This window comes from Amblyomma mixtum, chromosome 8 (assembly GCF_055824585.1).
Source record: "Amblyomma mixtum isolate Tamu chromosome 8, ASM5582458v1, whole genome shotgun sequence".
Lineage (NCBI taxonomy): Eukaryota > Metazoa > Arthropoda > Arachnida > Ixodida > Ixodidae > Amblyomma > Amblyomma mixtum.
The window spans coordinates 48146929-48169892 of record NC_143019.1 but is presented as its reverse complement, the minus strand read 5'-3'; the positions used below and the strand labels follow the sequence as shown (position 1 = coordinate 48169892).

The 22964-nt window shown below is 44.9% G+C and overlaps 1 protein-coding gene across 1 annotated transcript in view; it reads right to left on the bottom strand.

Annotated features, from left to right (window-relative positions):
* LOC149332332 (calpain-A-like) overlaps positions 1-22964 on the bottom strand; it is a 61830-nt gene that overhangs the window by 22027 nt on the left and 16839 nt on the right. The window contains exons 2-12 of the mRNA XM_089557221.1: positions 15272-15451; positions 13754-13823; positions 12614-12866; positions 10626-10794; positions 7682-7759; positions 6608-6702; positions 5845-5922; positions 5119-5294; positions 4097-4263; positions 2309-2526; positions 883-925 (exon numbers count right to left, since the gene is read on the bottom strand). Of these exons, the coding sequence (XP_089413347.1) occupies positions 883-925; positions 2309-2526; positions 4097-4263; positions 5119-5294; positions 5845-5922; positions 6608-6702; positions 7682-7759; positions 10626-10794; positions 12614-12866; positions 13754-13823; positions 15272-15451 (1527 nt within the window). The remainder of the gene's footprint in view (positions 1-882; positions 926-2308; positions 2527-4096; positions 4264-5118; positions 5295-5844; positions 5923-6607; positions 6703-7681; positions 7760-10625; positions 10795-12613; positions 12867-13753; positions 13824-15271; positions 15452-22964) is intronic.

Genomic DNA, 22964 nt, shown 5'->3' with positions numbered 1-22964 from the left:
AAATTACATTAGAAACAATTATAGGCACACAAAAATGGCCTAATGAGCTTTCTCCCTTTCATTTGTTAGAGCAGCGGAAAGTGTGAAGAGGTATCAGAAGTAACTGTGCAGACAGAATAATTCTACTGTACCCACATAGCAATGATCTTGCATGTGAACCATTAAAGGTCATTTTAAAACTGGCACAAATGGCGTTGAGAATATTGGCAAGAGCTGAAAGCCTCCACTAACGTTGCTTGACTATCACTGAGATAGACTTCCACCATCCTTCTGCAGCTTTTACAGCAACATGGCACCTTCATAGCTTCTTTGTGTTTCAATAAGAAATTGGAAAGAAGTTTGTTCATTGCAACAGCGTGATGCAACAGCGATATTTCTGGTTTAGACCATGACACCAAAAAAACCAAACCACTGATCCAAAAAAATTTTTACACATCTCATGACCGACCAGTCACACCCAATCAATCACTGTACTGAAGAAGATAGCAACTGAAAACTGTAGCTCCAAATTTACAGTCAATGTATACAGTTTGCGTGCCACCATAAATGCGATCTTGTGTGAAGTCTAATCATACAGACAACTGTGTTACAATGTGATCTGATAGTACTTTTGCAAACGCATGCGCACACCTGTTATGCTTCCCAAATAGAATGTGGTGTTCAAAGTATCGTTATACTCAAACCAATGTGGGTTTGCACCCCAATAGAGACTCAAGCTGTCAATCCTTACTGTGGTGGGCTGCTGTACAAAACCGAAGCGAAACTGCAACAAAATGCAAGGCCACAGTAATAAACAGATTATGCGAATTTGTTGAGGGCTTGAACACCTTGGTAAAAATGTGGTCACAAAATATTGTACAAGAGATAAAGACAAACGCTTACATTATCGGCAGGAGGAACGATGGCAGGAGGCACATCATGTTCACTGTAAACGAAAGAAAAGAACATCATGAAGCAAAGTTCGGCCAGCCAGTAATAAGAAAAAATAACAGAAATGTACAAGTGATTTTTATGGCACACATGACAAAGTTCGGAAAGGTTTGGTTTACTGGGGTCTAATGTCCCAAAGCAACTCAGGCTATGAGGAACGCTGTAGTGAAAGGCTCCGCAAATTTCGACCACCTGGAGTTCTTTAACGTGCACTGACATCGCACAGTACATGGGCCTCTAGAATTTCGCCTTCATCGAAATTCGGCTGCCGTGGCCGGGATCGAACCCGCGTCTTTCAGGTCAGCAGCCGAGCGCCATAACCACTGTGCCACCTTGGCGGGGCAAAGTTGGAAAATGTATCCGCTCAGTGTCAGTTTGAAGTTGCTATGTTTAGATCATAATAAAATCTGCTCTTAATTAAACAAATGCATAAACATTGCACACACCTCGGCTGAAAAAATGTTCATGTCTTAGGCTTAGCGGTGCGTGCTCACTTCTCCAAATTATTTTTTGCCACCTGGGGTTAATGTGCACTGAAAACACACAGCCCACGAGCATTTCAGCATTTCAGGAATGAGAAAGGTGGCCAGGATTCCTAGTGAAAAATAACGCCTTGGTCACCAGGTTATAATCTTCTGCACTTTTGGCTGTAATGCAAGCAAACCTTGTGCTGCACAATATCTACCACCAAATGCTACCTTTTCACTCAAACTAACAGAAAATCAGCAGTTCAGGAGGGAGGGCAATTCTGCCCATCTCATGAGCAATGCAACAACCAGTACAGGGTGTTCCGTATTTATCTGTCCGTGTTGTGAAAAATGCTCCTGCACAAACCACTGGTCTATTTCTGCTGAAGCACAGACCACGAGTAGCTTATGGAAGTCTGCGTTTTTCAATAAATAATTCAACATCGGAACTTGTGTGTACTTCCCGGAATCGGTGAAAAACTGGAGTTGTCTGCGTGCAGAATTTTCATCGAGGCGACTGGGACAGCTGCAGCTGAATGGAGAGGTTGCGCCATCTGGCGAACAGCGAGACAACCAATATCCCTGCTCAAAGCTCAGGTAGGCATCGCAATACCCCAGATGGCGCAGCCTGTCAAATCTGCTGCTGTGCTCGCCTGAATGAAAGTTCTCTGCGCAGACGACTGCAGTTCTTCGCCGATTCCAGACAATTCAGGCAAGTTTCGATGTTTAAGTTATTTACCGAAAAACGCACACTATCACAAGCTACCATGCGATCCGTGCTTGAGCACAAGCAGGCAAGTAGTTTGCGCAGGATAATTTTTTACAATTCAGACAGATAAATACGGAATACCCTGTATATTCACAGACAAGACCCCATAGACCAACAAAATGCCAGTATAGAGGCCACGTACTGGGAGATGTTCCTTTTTTCGGTGAATATCCGCAGGAGGAACTCTCCCGTCTGGTTGGGCTCGAAAGTGGAGGGAACCACGCAGTAAGTGCCAGGGGGAAGGCTGAAGCGAGTGGTCACCTCGCGGGAGTTAATGAACGTGTGCGACCTCGCGGCCGATGGGTTGAACTTGAAGAAGGTCAAGTCAAGTGGTGTTGGACAGTTGTCCGGATCATCAATCTGCATTGACACATGTTTGAGAAGTCTTCAGACATATTGAACAAAGACCGTCGTGATGCATTTTAAATTGAGGACATCAAGCAAGGCGTATTTTGCTCTGCTTGTTTCAGGTTAACAACAACACCACAGCCAAGGGGGGGAAAAAAAGGCAAACTGCAAGCCTGTCATTTGCAACTCTAATTGTTCCCAATAAGGAAGATAGTGGCTATGTATAATACTACCCCGCCCCCCTCGTTTCTGGGAGATGTTTGGAAAGGTGTCACTGCACAGATGTGATGGGCATTGTACTGTAGGGTGCCAGGATCACATCACTGTAATGTTTCATATCGCTATAACAGGCTTGCTTGTGACCATGTATTAAAGGTGCACTGAAGAGGATTCTGAACATGTCTTTTTGCCGCGGGAACTAGATCCACACGTTCCTAGCATTCTTAGAAACGGTAACTTATTGCCCTGTGTGGCCGATTTCCCCAATTAAAACGAATTAACGTCCGGCTCCCGCCTTTATTTTTTAATTCTGCCTCGTACGGTGGGCGGAGTCGACCAACGCGTGGAGCGCCTTTCACCCAGTCCCTTGGAGGCTTTGCTTTCGCTTTATTTTGTTTTTTAGGTTTCCATGAATAAATAGCTTCATTCGCAGATAATATAGCCGCAAAATAAGCCCGAAGAAATAAAAATATGCGCGGACTATTTGCTACTACGGACTACTACGTATTACTCCGCCGATGGCAGAGCGGCAAGCCGCCACGGGACTGGGTGAAAGGCGCTCCACGCGTTGGTCGACTCCGCCCACCGTACGAGGCAGAATTAAAAAAAAAGGCGGGAGCCGGACGTTAATCCGATTTAATTGGGGAAATCGGCCACACAGGGCAGTAAATCGCAGTTTCTAAGAATGCTCGGAACGTGTAGATCGAGTTCCAGCGGCAAAAAGACAAGTTCAGATTCCTCTTCAGTGCACCTTTAATATTAGAACATTATGAATACCATGAAGGCAAAGGCCAGAACACTCATGCACTTTGCTTAACCCCCATAACGGACAAATTTTGTTTAAAAATGGGGCCAAAATGGTTACTTAGCAAGCCGTGCTGCCACCTGTTGGCAAACAAAAAAAATGCTTTGGATGAGCCTTATTCTTCTTAAACCAGACACAGAGTGCCAGAAACATACGACAAGCTGTACTCTTCAAAAGCCAGAAATTACAGTAGGCTTTTGACGAGCGCTATGGGGTAAAAGTCACCGATCCACGACCAATCTAAAGTTTACTATTTCGAATCAAGCTCAGAAATATTGAGAAAAAATTATTAAGGCTTCAGAGAAAAGACCTTCTGGTGTGCTTGACTTCAGGAACAGGAACAAAAACCTTGATATCATAGGGACAATAACATGTAATGTCAGTTTTGCAGCTCTTGTAACACACTTGTGGCAAATATGTTTCTGCCCTTACACATGTGAACAAAAGTCGCGCCACGTATTCGCATGTCCAGAGCATGGACAACTGTGCCAAAGCTCACTCAGCAGCAGTGTTGTTCACACACCACGTCCTCGTGAAACGACAGCCACGCATCCTTGCCTTGTATATGGCGAAGCCGATGGTGAGAAACAAGCCAGCACCCAGAGTCCTGGCCGCTCGTCTGTTCTTCTGCATTAGAGCCACGATCAGGGTGCAGTTCTGTTCGTCGTCGTCGTCATCCGGGTCCTCCAGCGTGATGAAATACTGGGGGTTCACCCAAAAGGTGTCTGCGCAGTTCATTTCGAAAATCAGCGGTCAATGTCCTGGACTTGAGTGCTGAGAGATCTTTACACATTCTGAGCAAACAACGACTAGGATTAAGTTAAATGTATGCTAAGGACAAATTTAAGTTGGCCTATATCGATAGTCTACAGCATTCTATAGTAGAATCAAAAGTTGAGCATTTCGCAAAAAAAAAAAAAAAAACGGACCAAGGACAGAGCAAGTGCACAGGGCCGACGCTGTAAAAAATATCAAAACGCTGATACTTTAATCAGCTGCGTCAAATACATCAATTTACATTCATGCATGACAATAGAAAGCAGTACCCATGCATATGTTTCATTTCTTGCAACAGCACTGTTTTTGCTGAAGAATACTGCCTCTGGTCAAATGTTTTAGGGGAATCCCCCAAGGTGGAGTTCCCACTACGAGTTATTGATCATTTCGCTCTCGCCCTACCATAAGCTTGCCGTCCTGGTTAGCTCAATTGGTAGAGCGACTGCTCCGGTGAAGCGGTGGTCCTGGGTTCGATCCCCGGACCAGGACGAATTTTTCTTTAACTACGAAGTTTCTGAGAAAGCTGTATAGCTTTCCTTTGTAGCCGTATGGCTGCGCTCGGGTGGATGCCAATGAGTAATTACTCGCTTATTACAATACTGCCTCTAATGACAAAAAGAGCTAGTTTCACTGAAAATGGCTAGAAAATTAAAAAATGGCTAGAAATGGCTAGAAAATGGCTAGAAAATAAGCTAGAAAAGTCAAAAATACTTCGTAAAAAGTTTTAAAAAGACCATATAGTTTCTCTCGGTGCACTTTTTAAGAGAAAGTGAAAGAGAGTGCGCCACAGTAGTCACACACACCGAGGTAGTTTCGGCATCCTCCGGCAGTGGCTCCTCGTACCCAAGACCCTTCGAAGATGGACACCTCCCACTTCTTCTTGGACGTATCCGAAAGTACTTCCTGGTCCAGGGAGTCCGGACCCAAGTTGCAAATCTCCAGAAAGTGGAACTCCCGCAGAAAGTCTCGCTCCGACATCCTTGAAAGAAGAACATTTCGAAGAACAGACGAGATTCAATCGAAAGAAAGAGCCCTTACATATCTGCGTTACAACAAAGTGCAGCTCCTCCTCAGAAGAAAAAGCATCAAACAGTAAGCAGAGGTTTACTCACAAGATATTACACTCAGATTCTGCATGCAGTTTTCTTTCCAGACCTCAATCATAAAACCCCTACAAAAAACTGCTCAACCACTACCACTAATAGCTAGCCTTAACGACAAAAAGCTAATACCATAGTCACTCAGAATACAGGCAGAAATTAAGAAAGGCAAAAAAAATGAACAGAACAATGCGTAAGAAGGTAAAACTCAAGCCATCATTAAATCAGCACTTAGCTCACTCATTTATTCCTAACAAAATATCCTGTCATCCCTGATAATGTTATCGGTGAGGGCACGGGTACAGGAAGAGTATTGCTATTACGGGACTACTGGTATGCAGCAGACTATTCACTTCCCTGTAATCTCGCAAAGAAGACACCACCATTTTTTTTACGCAGGCCCGAAAAATAAGAGGAGGTGACACTTGCCAGAATTCACCATCGGCGTCAAATGTAAGGCCGATGGCTTCTCTTTCCTCGGCACTCACGAGGGACCACTCACGCGACCTGTGAACGACACGCAAACAGCCACCACAAGAGAATTAAAGCGAGCAATGATGGTTCCCGCTGAACAAAGCATTGCACAAGGCCTGGTACACCAAAAATTTTGTCTGCAACGTAAGGGTGCGCTATACTCGGCTTTGGTTCATAGTGAACAACTGCACCGCTTGAACACACACAAAAAAGAACTATATTGGCACACGACAAAAATTCTGAACAATCATAATCATGACACTGCAGGCAACTGATTTCCTACACTTTCCAGAGCAAAACTGGATAGCATACACATTTCACCTCATTTCACTCAAAACGCACTTTCTAAGGAAACTTTCCTGAATATGTCTAATAAAGAGCCGGATAGGTGCCAGTTAAAGATGTAGACATTCTTCTATCTCCCCCAGCAGTACACCAGCAGCGGATTCACATACAATAGATTGTTGCAGCAGGAGATTGTGGAATGCACTATACTAAAATCCTCCGATACATTTTCGCATAGCAGGCAGAGCTAACAGACAGAGCTAAATAGGCCTGGTAAGACACCATTCCTTGTTCTAACATGAAAGGAGTACACTGCATTTACAGCAGTTCAAAGGATTTGCATTTAGACTAACAAGACCTTCCGAAGCACAAGGCCACTGTAATGACAAGCAACAGCATCAAAGCGTGAGAAAAACAAAAACCATTTCCTTACTGGTCACTCCAGGCCCCTCTCCACTCAGTGTCGTCTCCCCAGGGATTCCTGAGCCGGATCAATGGCATTCGACCCTTTAGCCGCTCAATGTAAACCTGCATGCGACATTCACTCAACCAATCAGAAAAGATGCTCACTAATCACTAGAATGGCGAATGGTGAGGCATGAAAATGATGATAAAAAACAATACATGGTAACAAACTTGTATGTGCTGTTTTTCTATTTACTCACTTTTTCAGCTAATCTGCCAAAAAGTTTGCACAACATTTTCCAGCCGCTAATTGATCAGCATCACAAGGTCTTATTACATAGAGTTTTGTTTGATTTCTTTTCGGATCCCACTGAAAAAAAAGAAAAGCTTTACTCTGCTACCATAGTTTGCTAATATGAAGTGGCCACAATGTCCACAAGCAAAACTTTTAAATTTGGCCGATCAACTTGGCACTTGAAACAGGGCCACAGATTGCAGTACTGCTCTTATCTGGCTATTAACAATACTGAAGTCACACAAAACAAACTTTACAGCAAGAGAGAACACAAAGTTCACAGGGCCCATAATGCGAGTTGTCGGAGACGAAAAGGGGGACAAAATGCGGCGCCATTCGACACGCGATTTCCTCGGTCAAGGACCCTTGTACATCTGTGTGCGCGCCTGTGTGTGCGTGTGTGAGTGTGTGCGCGTGAGCCGACCAGGCGGCAGGCGCCCGAAAGGGGCTCCCGTGGCCGTTCTCCCGCGACCGTCCCTGAACCGGGCGGCAGGCCTTCCGGGAATTCTACTATCCAAGGTCGGAGAGACGGGAGCGGCGGCAGAAGAGGGAGAAAGGAGGACTCGGCTCGGCATCGTAGGGACAGTGCTTTGTGAGACGCTCAACGGAAAAGTCGTGCTTCCAATCTCTTTGTAAAGTTTTCTGTTTTACCATTTGGCCAATTAAACCAGTCGTTAAGTTTTACCGGAGTTCCTTCTTTGGGAACGAAACTAACGAACACGTACGTAGAGCACGTATTCCCTCACGTACAATAAAACAACACACGAGTGAATAGGACAGCAGTGAAATCTACATCAGCACGCTTACCAGTCGCACCGCAGTGATGCTGTAGGCATGACCTGCTACGAGGCCGCTGGCCAACTTCTCTTCAGGAATCGAGCCCACCTGGTGGCCAGAAAAACAATACACAAGTTCACAAAGCGACACACATCAAACAGGGATGAGCATAAAAGTGGGGGGAAAAATAAATAATAACAGTGCCTCGGTGCCCCACAGTAACTTGGCAGTCTTCTCAAACGTGCAACAGTGGCAACCAAGAGATCACTAAAGGGACACTAAAGGGAAATAGCAAACTATTTCAAAGTAATTCGTTCTCCTGAAATGTCAAATCTGAATAAATTTTGCCTTGTATTGTGGCTGACATATCCATTTGCGTTTATTTCTTTGTATCCTGGTCAAGTTGATAAGGGTGGAGGAGGGGTAGAAGGGTGGGGTTGTTTGCACTGTGCATATCAGTGAGCAGAGAATGATGAAAACCTTCTTCCTTGATATTAATCAGTGCTGGCTCTAAAAATGGATTTGCTGTGAAATGGAGAGATGTTAACTGATCACTGTGAGCACATTATTTCAGGTCATAGCTATTCAGTTCTTAAAAAAAATATTTACTGTGCCGCATTTCATTGGAGTAAAGCACTACGTATTTCCATGGGACACTAGTACGTGGGTCTAGATTCCTTGAGAGGCAGCATCATGAAACATGCTTGCTCGTCTGCACACCAACCTCTTGCACCGTACACTAAAAAAAAAAGAAATTATACCGGCACACTGCCAGTAAGATGGTTTTCCGGCGGTAGCTGTCTCTTGCTGTCGAAATAGCACTCTTTGAGAAAGCAATGAATCAATCATGGCCGACAAAGAAACCACGTCACCAGGTGTAGTTGAATGAACCCTCGAGAAGTGTCACCTTATGTGGTTCACTTTAACTCAATTTTCTGGCTTATCAGAGCTGTTTCCGGTAACAATGATCATTTGCTATCCATGGTAGAGGGAGGTCAGGAAGATTGTTTTGTGATATCTGCTATCATGTGATACTAATCTATCAATGTAGCTTTACCTAGTATTCCACTTTAGTGGCCCTCTAAGAGCTCCTTCAATTGACTAAAATGTGAGCAGCTCTGAACTCTTCTCCCATTTTGATGACACTACTTCAGCACTGGCAACACAGAAACAAGAGACACCACCACCTGTGTGATATCAATGATGTGAAACATTGAAAATATCCTTAATACATAGCAACTTAGTTCACTAAAACAAGGGCTTAACTATGTTCTACCTCAAATAGCAATTAAACCATACCGTTGTGGAGTAAACAACTGTTTGCCGCGCTTGTATGAACGTGCTGTCTTTTCGATGAGAAAAATACCATGCTTGAAAGATTTTAATGAAAATGAACAAAATGAGAATGCTACTCTACAGAGTAGAGGACAATGATATCTTCCAGCACATCCCATGAAACTAACTACAAGTACAGTCGTACCATACATATTCCTGCATTTCCTCAGGACTTTTCATTCTGTGGTCTAGAATTACTGTGAGGAGTGAAATCACAGTGGTTGAAAGTAACGCATGAACTTATAAGAAAATGCTGCACATCTTTGAAAGTTTTGTGCATTTGCACATAAAAAGTGATCAACGTCCACCAAGGGCGTGCAACTTACCCTGTTGTTGCATGGGTGACATGCTTTAAAATGGGCTAGCAAAGTACATATGATCTCCAACAAGGTGCGCTTTACCTGTGCACGCAACATCAACAACAGGTTGGAACAACACAGTTTTCTCACTTCACGCCGTGTGGCAAAAAATCCCAAGGCTTCAATTGCAACGGTGGCTTGCTGGTGCACTGAACAAGCTTTTCAAACCAAATGGCAGCAGCTCAGCGACACAGCACATATGAATATGCAATGATGGGCAGCATTTTCTTTTTCAGAAAACAAAACAAAACTTACCGATAAAAAACACAGTAAAAAGCAGAAATTAAGAGAAAGTGAAAAGTGCGCTATGTAACAAGAAGTAAACTAAGCAACAAAAAATAAAATGCATGCAGCCATCAGCAAAACCAAAGTCCAACTAAATGTAATATCTCAACCAATAAAAGCTCACGGCAATCAGGCCATCAAATATTGAACATTCTAAGTTGCCTAAGAGGATAACGCAAGAAAAAATTTTTCAAGGAAGGCACTCAGCAGTGAGGCCATGCAGGATTGAAAGAATAATAACAATTAATAAACTATGTACTGCAGCCATTTACCACTATGCAGTTGCTTTCTTATTAGTACAGCAAGAAAAGAAGCTCAGTGGGCATGCATTGCAAATGCAAATAGTTTTATGCTATATTGAAAGAGAAAAGATCAGGAAAAGACAGCACACTAACTGACTTAACGAATGACAGTTAATGATGTGGGTAACTGCACAGGTAGGTATACAACGGAGGTTTTTCAACAATTGGGGTGAGACATGCTACAAGAAAAATATTTTGCTGCAGGCCACGTGCATAATGCGCTAAATATTTAATGTGTTCATTCCCCCAAAGAAACTGGTTTTACAACCAGCTTAAAACAGACATTGACAGTGATATCAATACTGCCACTCAAAAGATCTCTCCTCGCTGAACCGTGTTTTTAAGTTTGGAAAGAAAAAGGCAATATGTATATGGGAGCTGCCTGGAGAACACGACAGATGAAGAATCAATTTGTTGCTAAGTTTGCACAACTCAGTGATAGCAATAAATGATCACTTAACAAAACTTACTTTGTTTATCTGGCACAAATGAACAGTGTGCCACTTATAACTAAACCTAAGCCTATCTGGCTACATCTGGAACTTTCCATTGATAATTTTTTTAGTAGGCAAGCTATAGCAAAGAGAGAAGCTAACAAGCCATTGTGTTATGGCAAGAACTGTTCCGGACCACTTAGGAACTCTTCAAACCCGCGTCAAGCATTCCGGGCAACTTGTGTGGAGTCCCACGTACCGGGATGGAACAGCTCATGAGGGAGGAACGCTCATACGCTTTGAGCATGAGCAGAAACAGCTGCTTTGGAGGGTTCTTCAGGTCAATGGACTCTGTGAGGCCACCGGTGAAATCCTCCATGGCCTCACAGGCAGAGCCTCCGCTGAGGGCTTCATAGCTGCCATGGAGCCTACGCAACAACGGACAAAGCACACCATTATCATCATCATCAGCCTGACTACGCCCACTGCAAGACAAAGGGCTCTCCCATAAGTCTCCACAATTAACCCTGTCCCTCGCCAGTTGCGGCCACCAAATCCCCGCAAACTTCTTAATCTCATCCGCCCACCTAACTTTCTGCCGTCCCCTGCTACGTTTGCCTTCTCTTGGAATCCACTCCGTTACCCTTAAGGACCAGCGGTTATCTTGCCTTTGCATTACATGCCCTGCCCAAGCCCACTTCTTCCTCTTGATTTCAAGGACAAAGTAAACCACTACAGAAACCCCGCACAGAAGATGATAAAAAGGGGTCCAATATAAGGGAGAGCTACAAGAGGCAAGGAGCTGCCTTTTACTTGGAAGTGTTGTCAAATTTCGAGGCAAGACACTCAAGAAATAAAATTTTACAACGCACCTCAGGGAATAGAGTTCAGTAAAGCAGAAAGTTGGGCTAGTTGGTAACGATCCATCTAAAAACGGCACACACGTTTTTCGTGTTTTTCTGCGTGCCGCTTTTAGATGCACCTCAGGGAAACTGGTCCAACATATTTTTTTCCCAGCATGCACCCTGCCATGGTCAAATTCTGTTTTCACTGCAAGCTTCTTAATACCTTGAATAAACACGGCAGTAATGCCACAAAAACTCTCAACAAGGTGAGTTTGCCGCCGTGTACCAATTTATTTTGTTACCCTTTTCTCAGCTTACCCTGACGGCAACATTCTGTATCATCATTACAGAATTTCTCAGCAGATTGCTCTGTTTTGTTGCTTGCAATACAAGCCCTTCAAAATTGTTGCCCTTCTTTTTTTAAGCAAAAAGTCTACTTCATGACCAAAGTTGCAAAAGCCATTTCATCGCTGAAACCTGGCCTAAATAAAAATAAATAAAATAAATATTGCCGCAATTTGGTTTCAAACCCGCTGAAGCACGAACAAATTAATCAGCTTCATTGGCCAGAGCACGAGAGCACCATGCTATAGCCACAGCCACTCCCACACTGTGCAATGCACATAGACGTCGTCTTCAACTTCCATCTCTGGAGCTAACAGATCAGATTAGCTTAACCTGAGTTTAATATCATCACCAGGCACGCCACCAACCAACCAAAGCAAAACCATGAGCCAATCAGTCTCAACACATGCTTTCGCACGTCTACTCGGTGTATATTAAAACCCTACCATTATTTTTTTTATTTTTTTTTGTATAGACTGCATGCAGCATTGAGACTGATCCATTGAGCACAAATACAAGGTACCTAGCTGTTTTCTGCAAACACAGCTGCTGTAGAGTACGCTCAACTATTTAATCAAACCAGTCGGAGGAAATTGCATGATGAACAACCTTGGCACTGCTTTCAATGCCTTTGTTCTTCCACCTCTTTGCAGATGGCGACTGTCACCAGTTAAGCTTGCTGGCTTTACATTACCATGGCTAGGCTTGCAGACAATGGCTACACTTCCATAATTACCAGACAGATGATAAATTAGGTTACTGAATGCATAACAAGGGGAACCAGAAGAAAGGCCATGTCCTATTTTCACAACAGCTCCAAATATCTACTATAAGCATGAAGAGGAAAAAAGCATCAGAAATTAGTAAAATTGAAGTTAACAAGCCTCATAAACCTCATCGCATAACACAACATGCTTCCCTACAGTCAACCTTCATCCACTGTGCCAATGCATCCCTTCTAGGTTCAGATTGCGCAGATAAGCACCAAAGCTGACTTTTGCTAAGATCACGGTAAACAAGCTGCAATATGTTCACATATGCTGGCCATAAGACTTACTTGGCATATGCCTTCTCAAGCAGAGCACTCCAGAACTCATTTCCCGATCGTGATTTCATGAAGATCAGGCTGCCGTCTAGTGTTGGCAGCCGATCGTCCACCACGACATCGATCCACCGGTTGGCCTTCCAGATGCGGAAGTGGAAGATGCCGGCATAGTCCTGGTCGAAGGACTGGTCCTCGGGCACCACCCGATAGAAGAGCTCGTCGCTCAGCGTCAGGTTGGCGGCAGAGGCAACCATCCAACAGTTCCCTGCAAAAGGTCAGCCATGAGATATCACACTCAAAACAAAAAGAATGTTTCAGCTCAATTTTAAACTTTACAAGTTATAACTATGCAATATTTTCAAATAAGCTATGAAAACAAAAGGCTTTGCTTAAGCAGTACAATTGCTCTTGAGTTTGAAAAACTTCCTCCTGCAGCATTGCGGTCTGGGTATAAACTGATACACAGGATGCTGCAATGGAAGCATTAAGTAGCGAGGGTGGGGGAAGGGGGGGGGGGGGGGGGGATGGAATTTAGCAATTTAGCAGTGTAGTATGCAATTCGCAGAACTTTTTTGGGGTATGTTTAACCCAGTTTTTACATCTGTATGCATATCTCCAAGAAGATGCCCATAAAAACACACACAGCTTTCAATACATTCACAGTACCTGCTTGGCGAGTCAGAGCGACACAAAAAATGCAAAACTGAAGGAAAGGATATACCGTTGAATCTCGTTATAATGAAATGGTTCATAAAGAATCTCGGTCAACACGGGCTATAACGAAGGAATTGCCAGGCCCCTTCAACTTTGTTATAACAAGGTTCTAGCAGCAAACTATACAGTCTAGTTGATCCACTTCACACATTCCTTAACTACTTCACAGCCAGACATTATAGACGACAAAAACGGAAACGAATAATTTCATGCATCATTAGTAGCCCAATCTAGAAGTAACTGACCAGGGCTCAGTTAAACACACCTAGGTACTCTGTGTTTTAGAAAACATTGTTCAAATCATGCCCAAGCTTGGCTGACTAGATAATCCAGTGTTTACATGCTAAAGATTCTCCTGCCAGAGCAATATGTTGTCATCAGTGATTCAATTTCAATTTGCCCACTAGCAAACCTCGAAAGTGCAAAAGTTCTTCATACCAACACTTCCTTGTACGACGTCAAACCTTGATGCTCCATCCACAAACAGCATGGGAGAGTGGCACATATCCTGCATGAACATTAAAAGAAAAAAAAAAATTAACGACACCATATGGCTCGTCTCCATCTAAATCAAGGATATCAAAATCCATCACATCAGATGAGAAAAGCTAGGTTGAAAGGGCTGCTGTGATGGCCAGAATAAAAACTGCACAACCAGCCTTACAATCTGCAATTTGCATACAACTGACAGCCTAGTGCCTTGGGTCTTCCATTCCTTTTGTAAGCAAAACCTCCGGAAGCATTACCTGCTAGCTACTTTCTTTTAGTTATCAGATCTTAGGGCCAGAAATGGCTTATCCCCAAAAAAGTCAAATGTTTCAGGGATAAATTTTTTCACCATCAATTCAACTCTGCACTACTCTAGCTTCAAGTTTTACAGACGTGAATCCAGAAAAATAAAACGAGAGAAGAAAAAAAAAACTCCGTTGCAAACAGTAGGTATGGGCATAAAACATTTGCACACAGCTTACTGCCATCTGACATGTCACAAAAAAAAACTTAGCTGTTCACCATGACAGCGCTGCTGTACTTTACTAGAGCCTGCGCAGCTGCATTCTTCTGTGCCTCGACTCTTCAGCACATCAGGTTTCTTTCTACTCCAAAAACTGCAGGGTAAAATTGTTTCCACTCAAAATCTTCATTTAAGAGCTAAATTTACAATCTTAAGGATGACCAGATACTGAACTTTGCTGCACGATTTTCCTCTCAGTTTTGCCGGATTCTGTTCCAGAAAAAAAACCTATACAATGCCCCTTCTGTTGATTTCATACTTTGAACAAAAGAGAAAAAAAAAAGAAGAGACGGTACTGGTCTTCCTACTGACCGGGGATGCCAGATGAAGCATGGTACTCCGTTTACCAAGTGTTCCATAGGAGTGGTTTACGCTATCCCCTTAACGTGTGGGAAACATTATGTCAGCCAGACAGGCCACTGCATCAATGAGCGTTTGGGGGACCATGCCCAAAATTTATCAGATATGAAAGATAAGTACACACATTTGGTTGTGCACGTAATGAGCTGCAACGGTTGTGAGGCTCAGTTAAACGAGACTAAGATTCTTGGCAAGAGCACGGATAAAACTGCACGTGTTAGTCTGGAGGCTTTCTACATAAAAAAATTTGGTTGCAGGTGTGTCAGCGCTCCATCTTTATCTCTTTTTCTAGATTCCGCTATCAGGTAACTGTTCTTTTTCTTTTGCGATTTTTGGCTGCCTGCCTGTTTCTGCGTTCCCGGATGGTTGGCTTTGTTCACCTTCTCCTTCTTGTCACCCTTCTTTCCCCTTGAAACTTTACCTTATATAAGGTGCTTCCTGGCTTCAATAAAATTTCAGTTGTGAGTTAGCGCTTGTGTCTCGTCCTCGTTCCTTTCTTGTGGTTTGCATGGTTTGGTGCTATTTTTTCCTCTAATTCAAGTATGCGTCAATTAGCCCAAAAAGAGGTGTTAATTCCTACTGACCGGTGGTCGCATCCATGTGATCGGGAACTTGGGATCCTTGTTTCCCCAGACCGAGCTTCCCTTGCAGGGGAACTCGGGGTCCTCAAAGAGCGTCCCATTGGCCAGGCACTCCTTGCGCAGCTGGTCAAAATCCTGGATGCGTCCACTGCGGTTCTTCAGGCCAGCACCACGCTCACCCAGCTGCAAGGGTGAAATGAAAAGTGTGAGCAACATAAAGCTAGCCTTCGCAGATGGGCCACTGTTACTGCTTCCAATTAACGCTAAACCACAGCCATCAAAAAGCACGCCTTTTGAAGAAGCCCCAAGTTGTATGGCTTTTAAGACAAAAAAAAGCCCATGCCTCTCTTCAGTTAAATCAATGCCGGGTAAAGTGATACAGTCATCAAGAAAGCCCAAAAAACATTAGAGATCACTGCAGCAACTCGCACGGGGAGAATGAGAAAGCACTGATAATTCCACGGCACTTGCTGTCTCTCATTGCCTCTCTTTTATACTTTTTGCCCCTCTGATTACACCATTTTCACCTCAATCACGCATCCTGGTTTTTCAAATTTGGAGCCAATGCTGCTTTCCCGTCCATCTACTATATCCCCATCCAGCCTATTCAACTGTCCAACGACTTTTGCTTCTAATTAATTAACTAATTAATCTATGTCAATCAAACTTTTTGTTTGATTAATTATCACTCATCAAACACATTTCAGTCCACTTCAAACTTTATTTTCACTCCTTTGTTATTTTTCCACTACTTTGCCATTCACGAATGTTTCCTTGTCCTCACACTATATCAATGTCTGCACTATCTCGACAGTTTTTCGACATTTTTGGCTCTAATTAATTTACTAATCATCCTTTTGACATTATTTTTTTTGGCGCATCATCCTCATATCATCCTCTTGATTACAACCATTCATTTCATCCTACCGCTTCTGAGAACGCTACAACTGCTGCCAACATGTTTTGTGGACATGATCTTGCCGACATAGCCAAGTAATGTTTTCGAATTAAAACAATTGGTTTGGCAAGGGTCTGACAAGGTTCTGTCGAAGAAAAAAGCCTCCTGGTTGAGTGAGCCGCATTGAAAGCTGATAGTACTGGTAGAAGCAAGGCGGTTTGCGTTCAACGTTTATATAAGTGGAAGTCATATTCACAAGCTACAACATATACAGTAGTGAAATTAGGTGACCATTGACAAACATGGCACCTATGTGCAACGATCGCTTTTTGTGAGCCCTGGAAACTGTCTTCCCAGCAATACCACTCAATATTTAATAAGTCATCATATGCCAGACAGAGCAGCATTAATAAAATTCAATGCACTCATTTAGTTCTTACAGGCAGTGCCAGTTGCCAGGGCAAGCTAGTGAAAGGCATAAAACTTATGCATGCCAAGACTTCTTGAGAACATGCTAGCTTGGAATTTATGTGGATTTACCACGATGCAAAGAGTGCTAACAAAGCCATGAATACACTTGAAGTTAAAGTGAATGCAGTATATATGTTTGTAGCCAATAAGAGGCAAATTATATGGTGGCAAGTCCACACGAGAAAGGACAAAAATTTAAGTCAGAAAGTGGCCTACAATTCAAGTCACTATCTACCCACCGCTACCCCCATCATAAATTCATGTGGCATTAACATTAACCAATGTGGAACTTAAACAAATGCACATTTCGTGGTTTGCACAAAAAACATAGCAATGTTTCAAATGAAACTATTGCATTTTATGCAAAAGATACAAGATGTATTAGTACTGGAAAGTTGCACACACACACAAAAAAATTCAGTTTGAGCATTGAGGAACTAATTAAGGCTTGCGTTTTCCGTGCTAGCAAGGCTGCTGCTCCTGATTACTGTACACTATATAATTAATCTTGAATATGTGGATACAAACACGAAAATTTGAGCCTCGAATCTCACAGGCGGTAAGCTTTGTAATGTGAAAGGAGCACCACGTACGGTACAGAATCGGAAGCGGTGGCCTGAGGGGGCAGTAAGCCCGCCGCCGCCGGGGCTCGGACCCGCTTCTTCGATCGCGGGTTCCTTGCCCCTGACCGTTTGTGCCTCAGCTCTCCTCGCCGCTTGTACGGTACCGAGTCCGAATCACCGCCTTCTCGAGCGCCTTTTCCGTCGGCGTTTAGCGAGCAAGACGGTTGCGCCGGACTTCGTACTTTCTACTATTTATCTCGGCTTTCCCCTCAGTCATTTGGTGGGGCACGTGAGCGAGTATGATCAGGCATGATACGCCTCGCCTTCTTCCTCGGCGATGCGCTTTCGTCTTGGTGGCTCTGTCTTCATCGTCGTGAGTAGTGACTGTCGGCAGTGTGGAATACAGTGCACGGAAAGTGCAATATAACGATTCCGCAACCGACTCCATGCCATTTCTGAACTTCCCGCGTTCATCATTGGTTGAAGTGACGCCACATCCCGCGCTCGCTCTGAAGCCTAGGGCATGGCGCCGCCAGTAGACGTCGCTTCCGACAGTGGCGAAGGGCGGGAAATTCAAAGTGACATCGATTTCGGAAGGAATCGTTATATAACACACCAAGGTCACGAACAAAGCGAATTAACTTTACAGCACTTTGAGGTCTGGGAAAATCGCGGGTGTGCGGCAGCCTATCACACCCTACCGTTTCCGCGACGTCGCGACACTGCTCCGCCTCTTTGCCGCCAGTATGGCGAGTGTTTCAGTGAAGCCCACCCCTAATTTTAAAATAGCCTTTTTGAGGTACAAATAGCTTTTGTCGTAGAGTAGTACCAGTGCTGGCAGACGCGTCAGAAAAGGTTTTAACGCCCCAAAAGCAACCCTAGTGAAGAGCTCCGGAAATCGAGGTCTATCACGTTAACTAATATGCTTCATGTTTAACTAAATTCCAATATAGTCCACTTTCAATTACAGCTAGGCGTGTGAATGCAATTACAGAGACTTGTAACTGGTCATTTGTATCAGCCATATAAGTTTGAGAATCTGGAGAACGTGATTACCCTCGGTGCTGTGCCTCGACAAATTTTGACTATCTCGCGCGCGCCATTCGAAAGTCACGCAAGGATACCAGGTGTTTCAGTGAACACTTTCATAAACTCGTGAGTATCGGGAGTTCGAAATAAGTATTTCGAAATAAGCCAATAAGTATTTTCAGAAACAATTAATGTCAGCCCTGGCGGGCGGCAGTTATAGATATTATATGGAACTAACTCGCAACTGTCTGGTGATTAGTGCCAATGGGGAGTTGGAAGCCATGGACAAAACGATGAAAAAGTCAGTCACTAAAGCTCTGCAGAACGAGGTACTCCGGCATTTTCTTTTTCTTTTCTTTTTTTCGCGCAAAACCGAACCTGAGTGCACGACGTGCGCAGGAAGTACAATGCAAACGCAATGTCCGCTGATGACGTATTTCGTGCCTGTGGCGCACCATTTGAACTGACTGCGCTAATGCACATGTCAAGCGCATTCTTTTACATCACTGCTTGGCGCAAGGAAAAGAATAACCCTCGCCAACTGCGTCGTCGTCATTTTTGAGACCAATGAAGCCAGAAAAAGGTGCATATGTCATGGCATAATGGAGCAGGCAGTTCGAATCTGGCGCCGTGCTCACTGAAATACGTCATCAGCGGAGGTTGTTTTCGAACTGGGCCTTCTCCGCACCACAGTTGTAAGGATGAAAAAGTACGCTGACGTGAAAAGGTAAGTTTAATTTTGTGAACTGTGCCTACAATTCAGCGGGGCGTCACACATCCTGCGATGGCGAAGAAGGTTCTTTTCTACAGTAACTTCCGCTTCCCGCTTTAAAAAGCCACAACAACGTACATCAATCTTTTCGAGAATAAACCGACACTCTTCTTATCTTCGTTTTTTAATTTTATTATATCGATGCGGTGTGTAATACCATGGGCGAAAAAATAGCCAAAAGGAGCGGGGGAGGGGGATACAGAGCTCAGAAAATTTCGGGGAATGTTTGACACCGAAACACCCCTCCTGGCTACGCCCCAGCTGGCTGGCGGCCATTTTTCAGCGCTTGCTGTTAGCGGGACTACGGCCGTGCGGCAGTTTCGCGTTGTCCGAAGCCGTGCACTTTTATGACGTCAGCATAGCGTGGCTCGTGTTTCGTGCTCTATGGCGCGACGCTCACCACCGCGCCGTCATTCATTCGCTCGCTACCGTGGCAAACGTGGGTCACCCGCAGCAACACTCGGAAATACGCCGCAAATGCGTTCGCCGGCGACGGCGACGTTAAGGTCAACGGAGCGAGAGCGTCAGCGGCGAGATCTTGACGAGCGAGGTCGCGACGCCGAGATGAGGCAACGGCGCCGAGATCAGGAAGCCCGCGGTCACGATGCCAAAGCCGCCGGACGCAAGAGTTGGGAGACAGTACTATACGCCAACTCGTGCGGGTTCGCCTGCTCTGTTCGCAGCACTTCACCGCTTCATTAATCAGTAGCAGGTTTTCGCAGAAATTCGCAGCATCTTTGGTGGTCGCCTACTAATGTTTCTTTTTTTTTCGGCGGAGAAAGTTAAAGAAATGCGGTGTATAAGCAGGACCACAGCGTCTCCCCCACCCCCCTTCCTTCCTTCCCCGTCCCACCACCGCCTTCATCATCATCAGCAGCAGCAACTACGCCCACTGCAGGGCAAAGGCCGTTCCCATGCCTCTCCAATTAACCCTGTCCTTCGCCAGTTGCGGCCACCGTATACTTGTACACAGTAGCGTCTTCTTTAAGGTGCATCCCCCCCGTTTGGTGTCTTTATAAACCCTGTAAGCGCCAAATAAAGCGTCCAGCGGAAGTTAGCGCTTGTGTCTTGTCTCAAGTTCTTTTGCGGAACCTCATGCCATTAGTCCGAACCACCATCCTTCTAAGATACGATCACAGTTGTTACGAATTAATAAAATTCCCTGGCCGAAGTGCATTGTGTACAATGGGCAGAATTTAGGATGTTCCGAACACTATCCCGCGCCAATACACTCTAAACAGAAAAGGAGTAAAAAGGGAGTAAGATGTCCTCTAACTCCCTTTTAAAAACGGCAGTGCGCTAGAGCACAGATCACTCCCTTTTTATTCCCAAAAAGGCGTATTCGTGTCAATAGTATACGCATACGAACGCGCGAGCCGCGACCCCACCCTCGTACACTCAGTTCTGCCCGCACATCGCCGACGCCGCGATCGCCAATCGTGCGGTAATATATGCACTGCGAGCAGCGAGAAGTGGCCGCACGGCCGTAAATAAATCCCGTCAGCCGTAAAAAGACCTGCGTGAATACATTTCTCTTGCACACAGTGCACGGATTTGGTTCGTTCTGGATGATACGAATTTCGGATGATGCGAAATTTTTATCGATACCGCAAAATTGGATCATCAAGATTCTGCTGCACAAAGTTTTCTCGGGAAAATTCGTTGTCAAGAAAATTTCTGCCTGGAAAGGAGCGCAATTTATAGAATACAGCAGTACTGACGAATGCGGGTGAAGTTTAGCTCTTGGCACTCTCAAAAGAACGCAGGGAAATGCAGGAAAGCGAAAAACAATTATTATAAAACACTCGAATCTCATGTCCTTTGTTTATTGCTGCCTGAACGCGCCCTTATCAAGTTTTACTTGCTACGCGAGACCAATGTTCCTCTTTACGACAGAGGGACCTTACGTGCGGCAGTTGGAGATTGTTGTCGACGTAATGGGCGTCTTGTATATCTCGAAAGTTCGCTGTCACCTTTGAAATGAGCGCGGCCCGTTGAGTTCGCTTGCTGCTATCGCCGACCCCGCGGGCTCCGTTGTTTTGAGGGAAATTCTGTGCCGGCCAGTCTTTCTGTCATCAGCGTCATACGCTGAACCGGTCATCACAGTCGCGAGAAAGCGAGGCGACCTAAACAGCCCGCTGCCTTTTAGACAAGCATCTAATTGCGACTATGACATCTAATCAAGTGCATTTTTTACGTTTGGCGTATATTTATGTACCGACGAAGGCACAAAAATGAACAGAAAATAAGAGGAGATCGTCACAAAATAATTTAGCAGATGCGACTATAGACAGCTTCAATATATGAGTAAGCGAATTAGCAACCATGTTCTGAATCACTAACGAACAGGAAAACATCCGCAAGAAAGAAAAAAAAACAATTAACTTCAGACGGGATGAACCTTTCGCAACGTGTACGGACGAGATAAAAGTTGCAAGCTGGCTTCGCGTGCTTATAAAGAACGACCGCGGTAAGTGGCAATGAAGATAAATGCAGCCTGAAGATGAATGTGACCCGCAAACAACCGCGAGGCGAACGCCCGACAGATGGACGCCGTCCAGCGATCAATAATTAGCTCCGAGCTTGGTCAAATCACCCTAATGGAGGTCCCTGCTGTAAACAGATGTCTCCCGCGCATCAAGGGGTGGGTCAACACAGCAGCAAACGACAAGCGGAACGTCAACGTCACCATTAGGGTACGTCGTATTAACAACGTTTTTTTTTTTTTTTTTTTTCTGTGGGAATTAAGCGTGACATTGCTCCACTACGTTATCGTCGGACTCCGGCATTCCTGCAATTCTAGCGCTTATACGCGAACGAGCCCGCAAGAATCGACCGTTATAAACACCCAGCACAGGAAGCGCTCGAGACGCGCTGACGGGATGAAGCGAAGCAGGCAGTTCCGTCGGAAAGCGCGGCCGCAAGCAAACCCATGCGTATACAAACACACGCACGCACAGCCCCCCCTCCAGGATATCCTACTGCCCCACACTTGCTATATCAGTAGAAGCGCGCAGCGCTGCGGAAGTTACAGCCGGCGCCAGCCAATCACAGACCGAATAAAACTTTCCAGCGGGCAAAAACGATCCGTGCTCGGCCGGAGGCTGAGCGAACTGGCCAATCATGATGAAGAAAAGCATCGATGACTGGCCAATCACATGTCATTCTTCAGCGCTTCGTTTATTCGCCCCCTGTTAGCATCAAGCTGTAGGCTATTATAAGCTTGCGCAATTCACTCCACGCTCTTGTTTATACAGCGTATCGTTCGTACACAGAATGCTCCAGGCGACGCATGAAAGAATAAGAGGCCATTCTATTGCGACGGACACAAAGTATTATTGTCCCCAGCGATCGATCGCCATCAAGGAGATAGCGCGCTGTAAAAACAGTGAGCGAATGCATGCGACAGGCGAGTACTCCAAGCCTGGATAAGCTCACCTTTTTCGTCAATGTCTTGCGCCTCCACATATCGGAGAACGTCATCGTAGGATTTCACGAAGAGCGGGGCGCCTCTGAGACGTTACACCCGACAAACGGTCGTAAAAGGCGGGCGTTGTAAACCTCGGCGCACGACGGTCTTCAAACCCTCAACGGACGCTAGATCCAAGTGCAGCCACTAGCTTGGAAACGCACGTATCCAGCGGACGAAGTCCCAGTTAAGAAGGCTCAGCACAAGCGTAGACGCAACACGGACAGACTTGAATTTGCCCGGTGACGTCCGGAAAAGTGACAAGAAGGGTATGGTCGTCTGCTAGCCCAAAAGCGATTAAGCTGACGAAGACTAATAAGGGTATGCTCTCGAGCTAATACAGGCACCTTTCAAACTGGGCAAAGCTGCCAGAAGAGAAAGTCGAGAGGTGCGCGACAGATATATACAGTATGAAGCAGTGCCTTGCGCTCCACGTGCGAAAATCAAATCGTGGCCTGCTGGTGCACAAGTGTTATGCTATACCCACCGCAGGG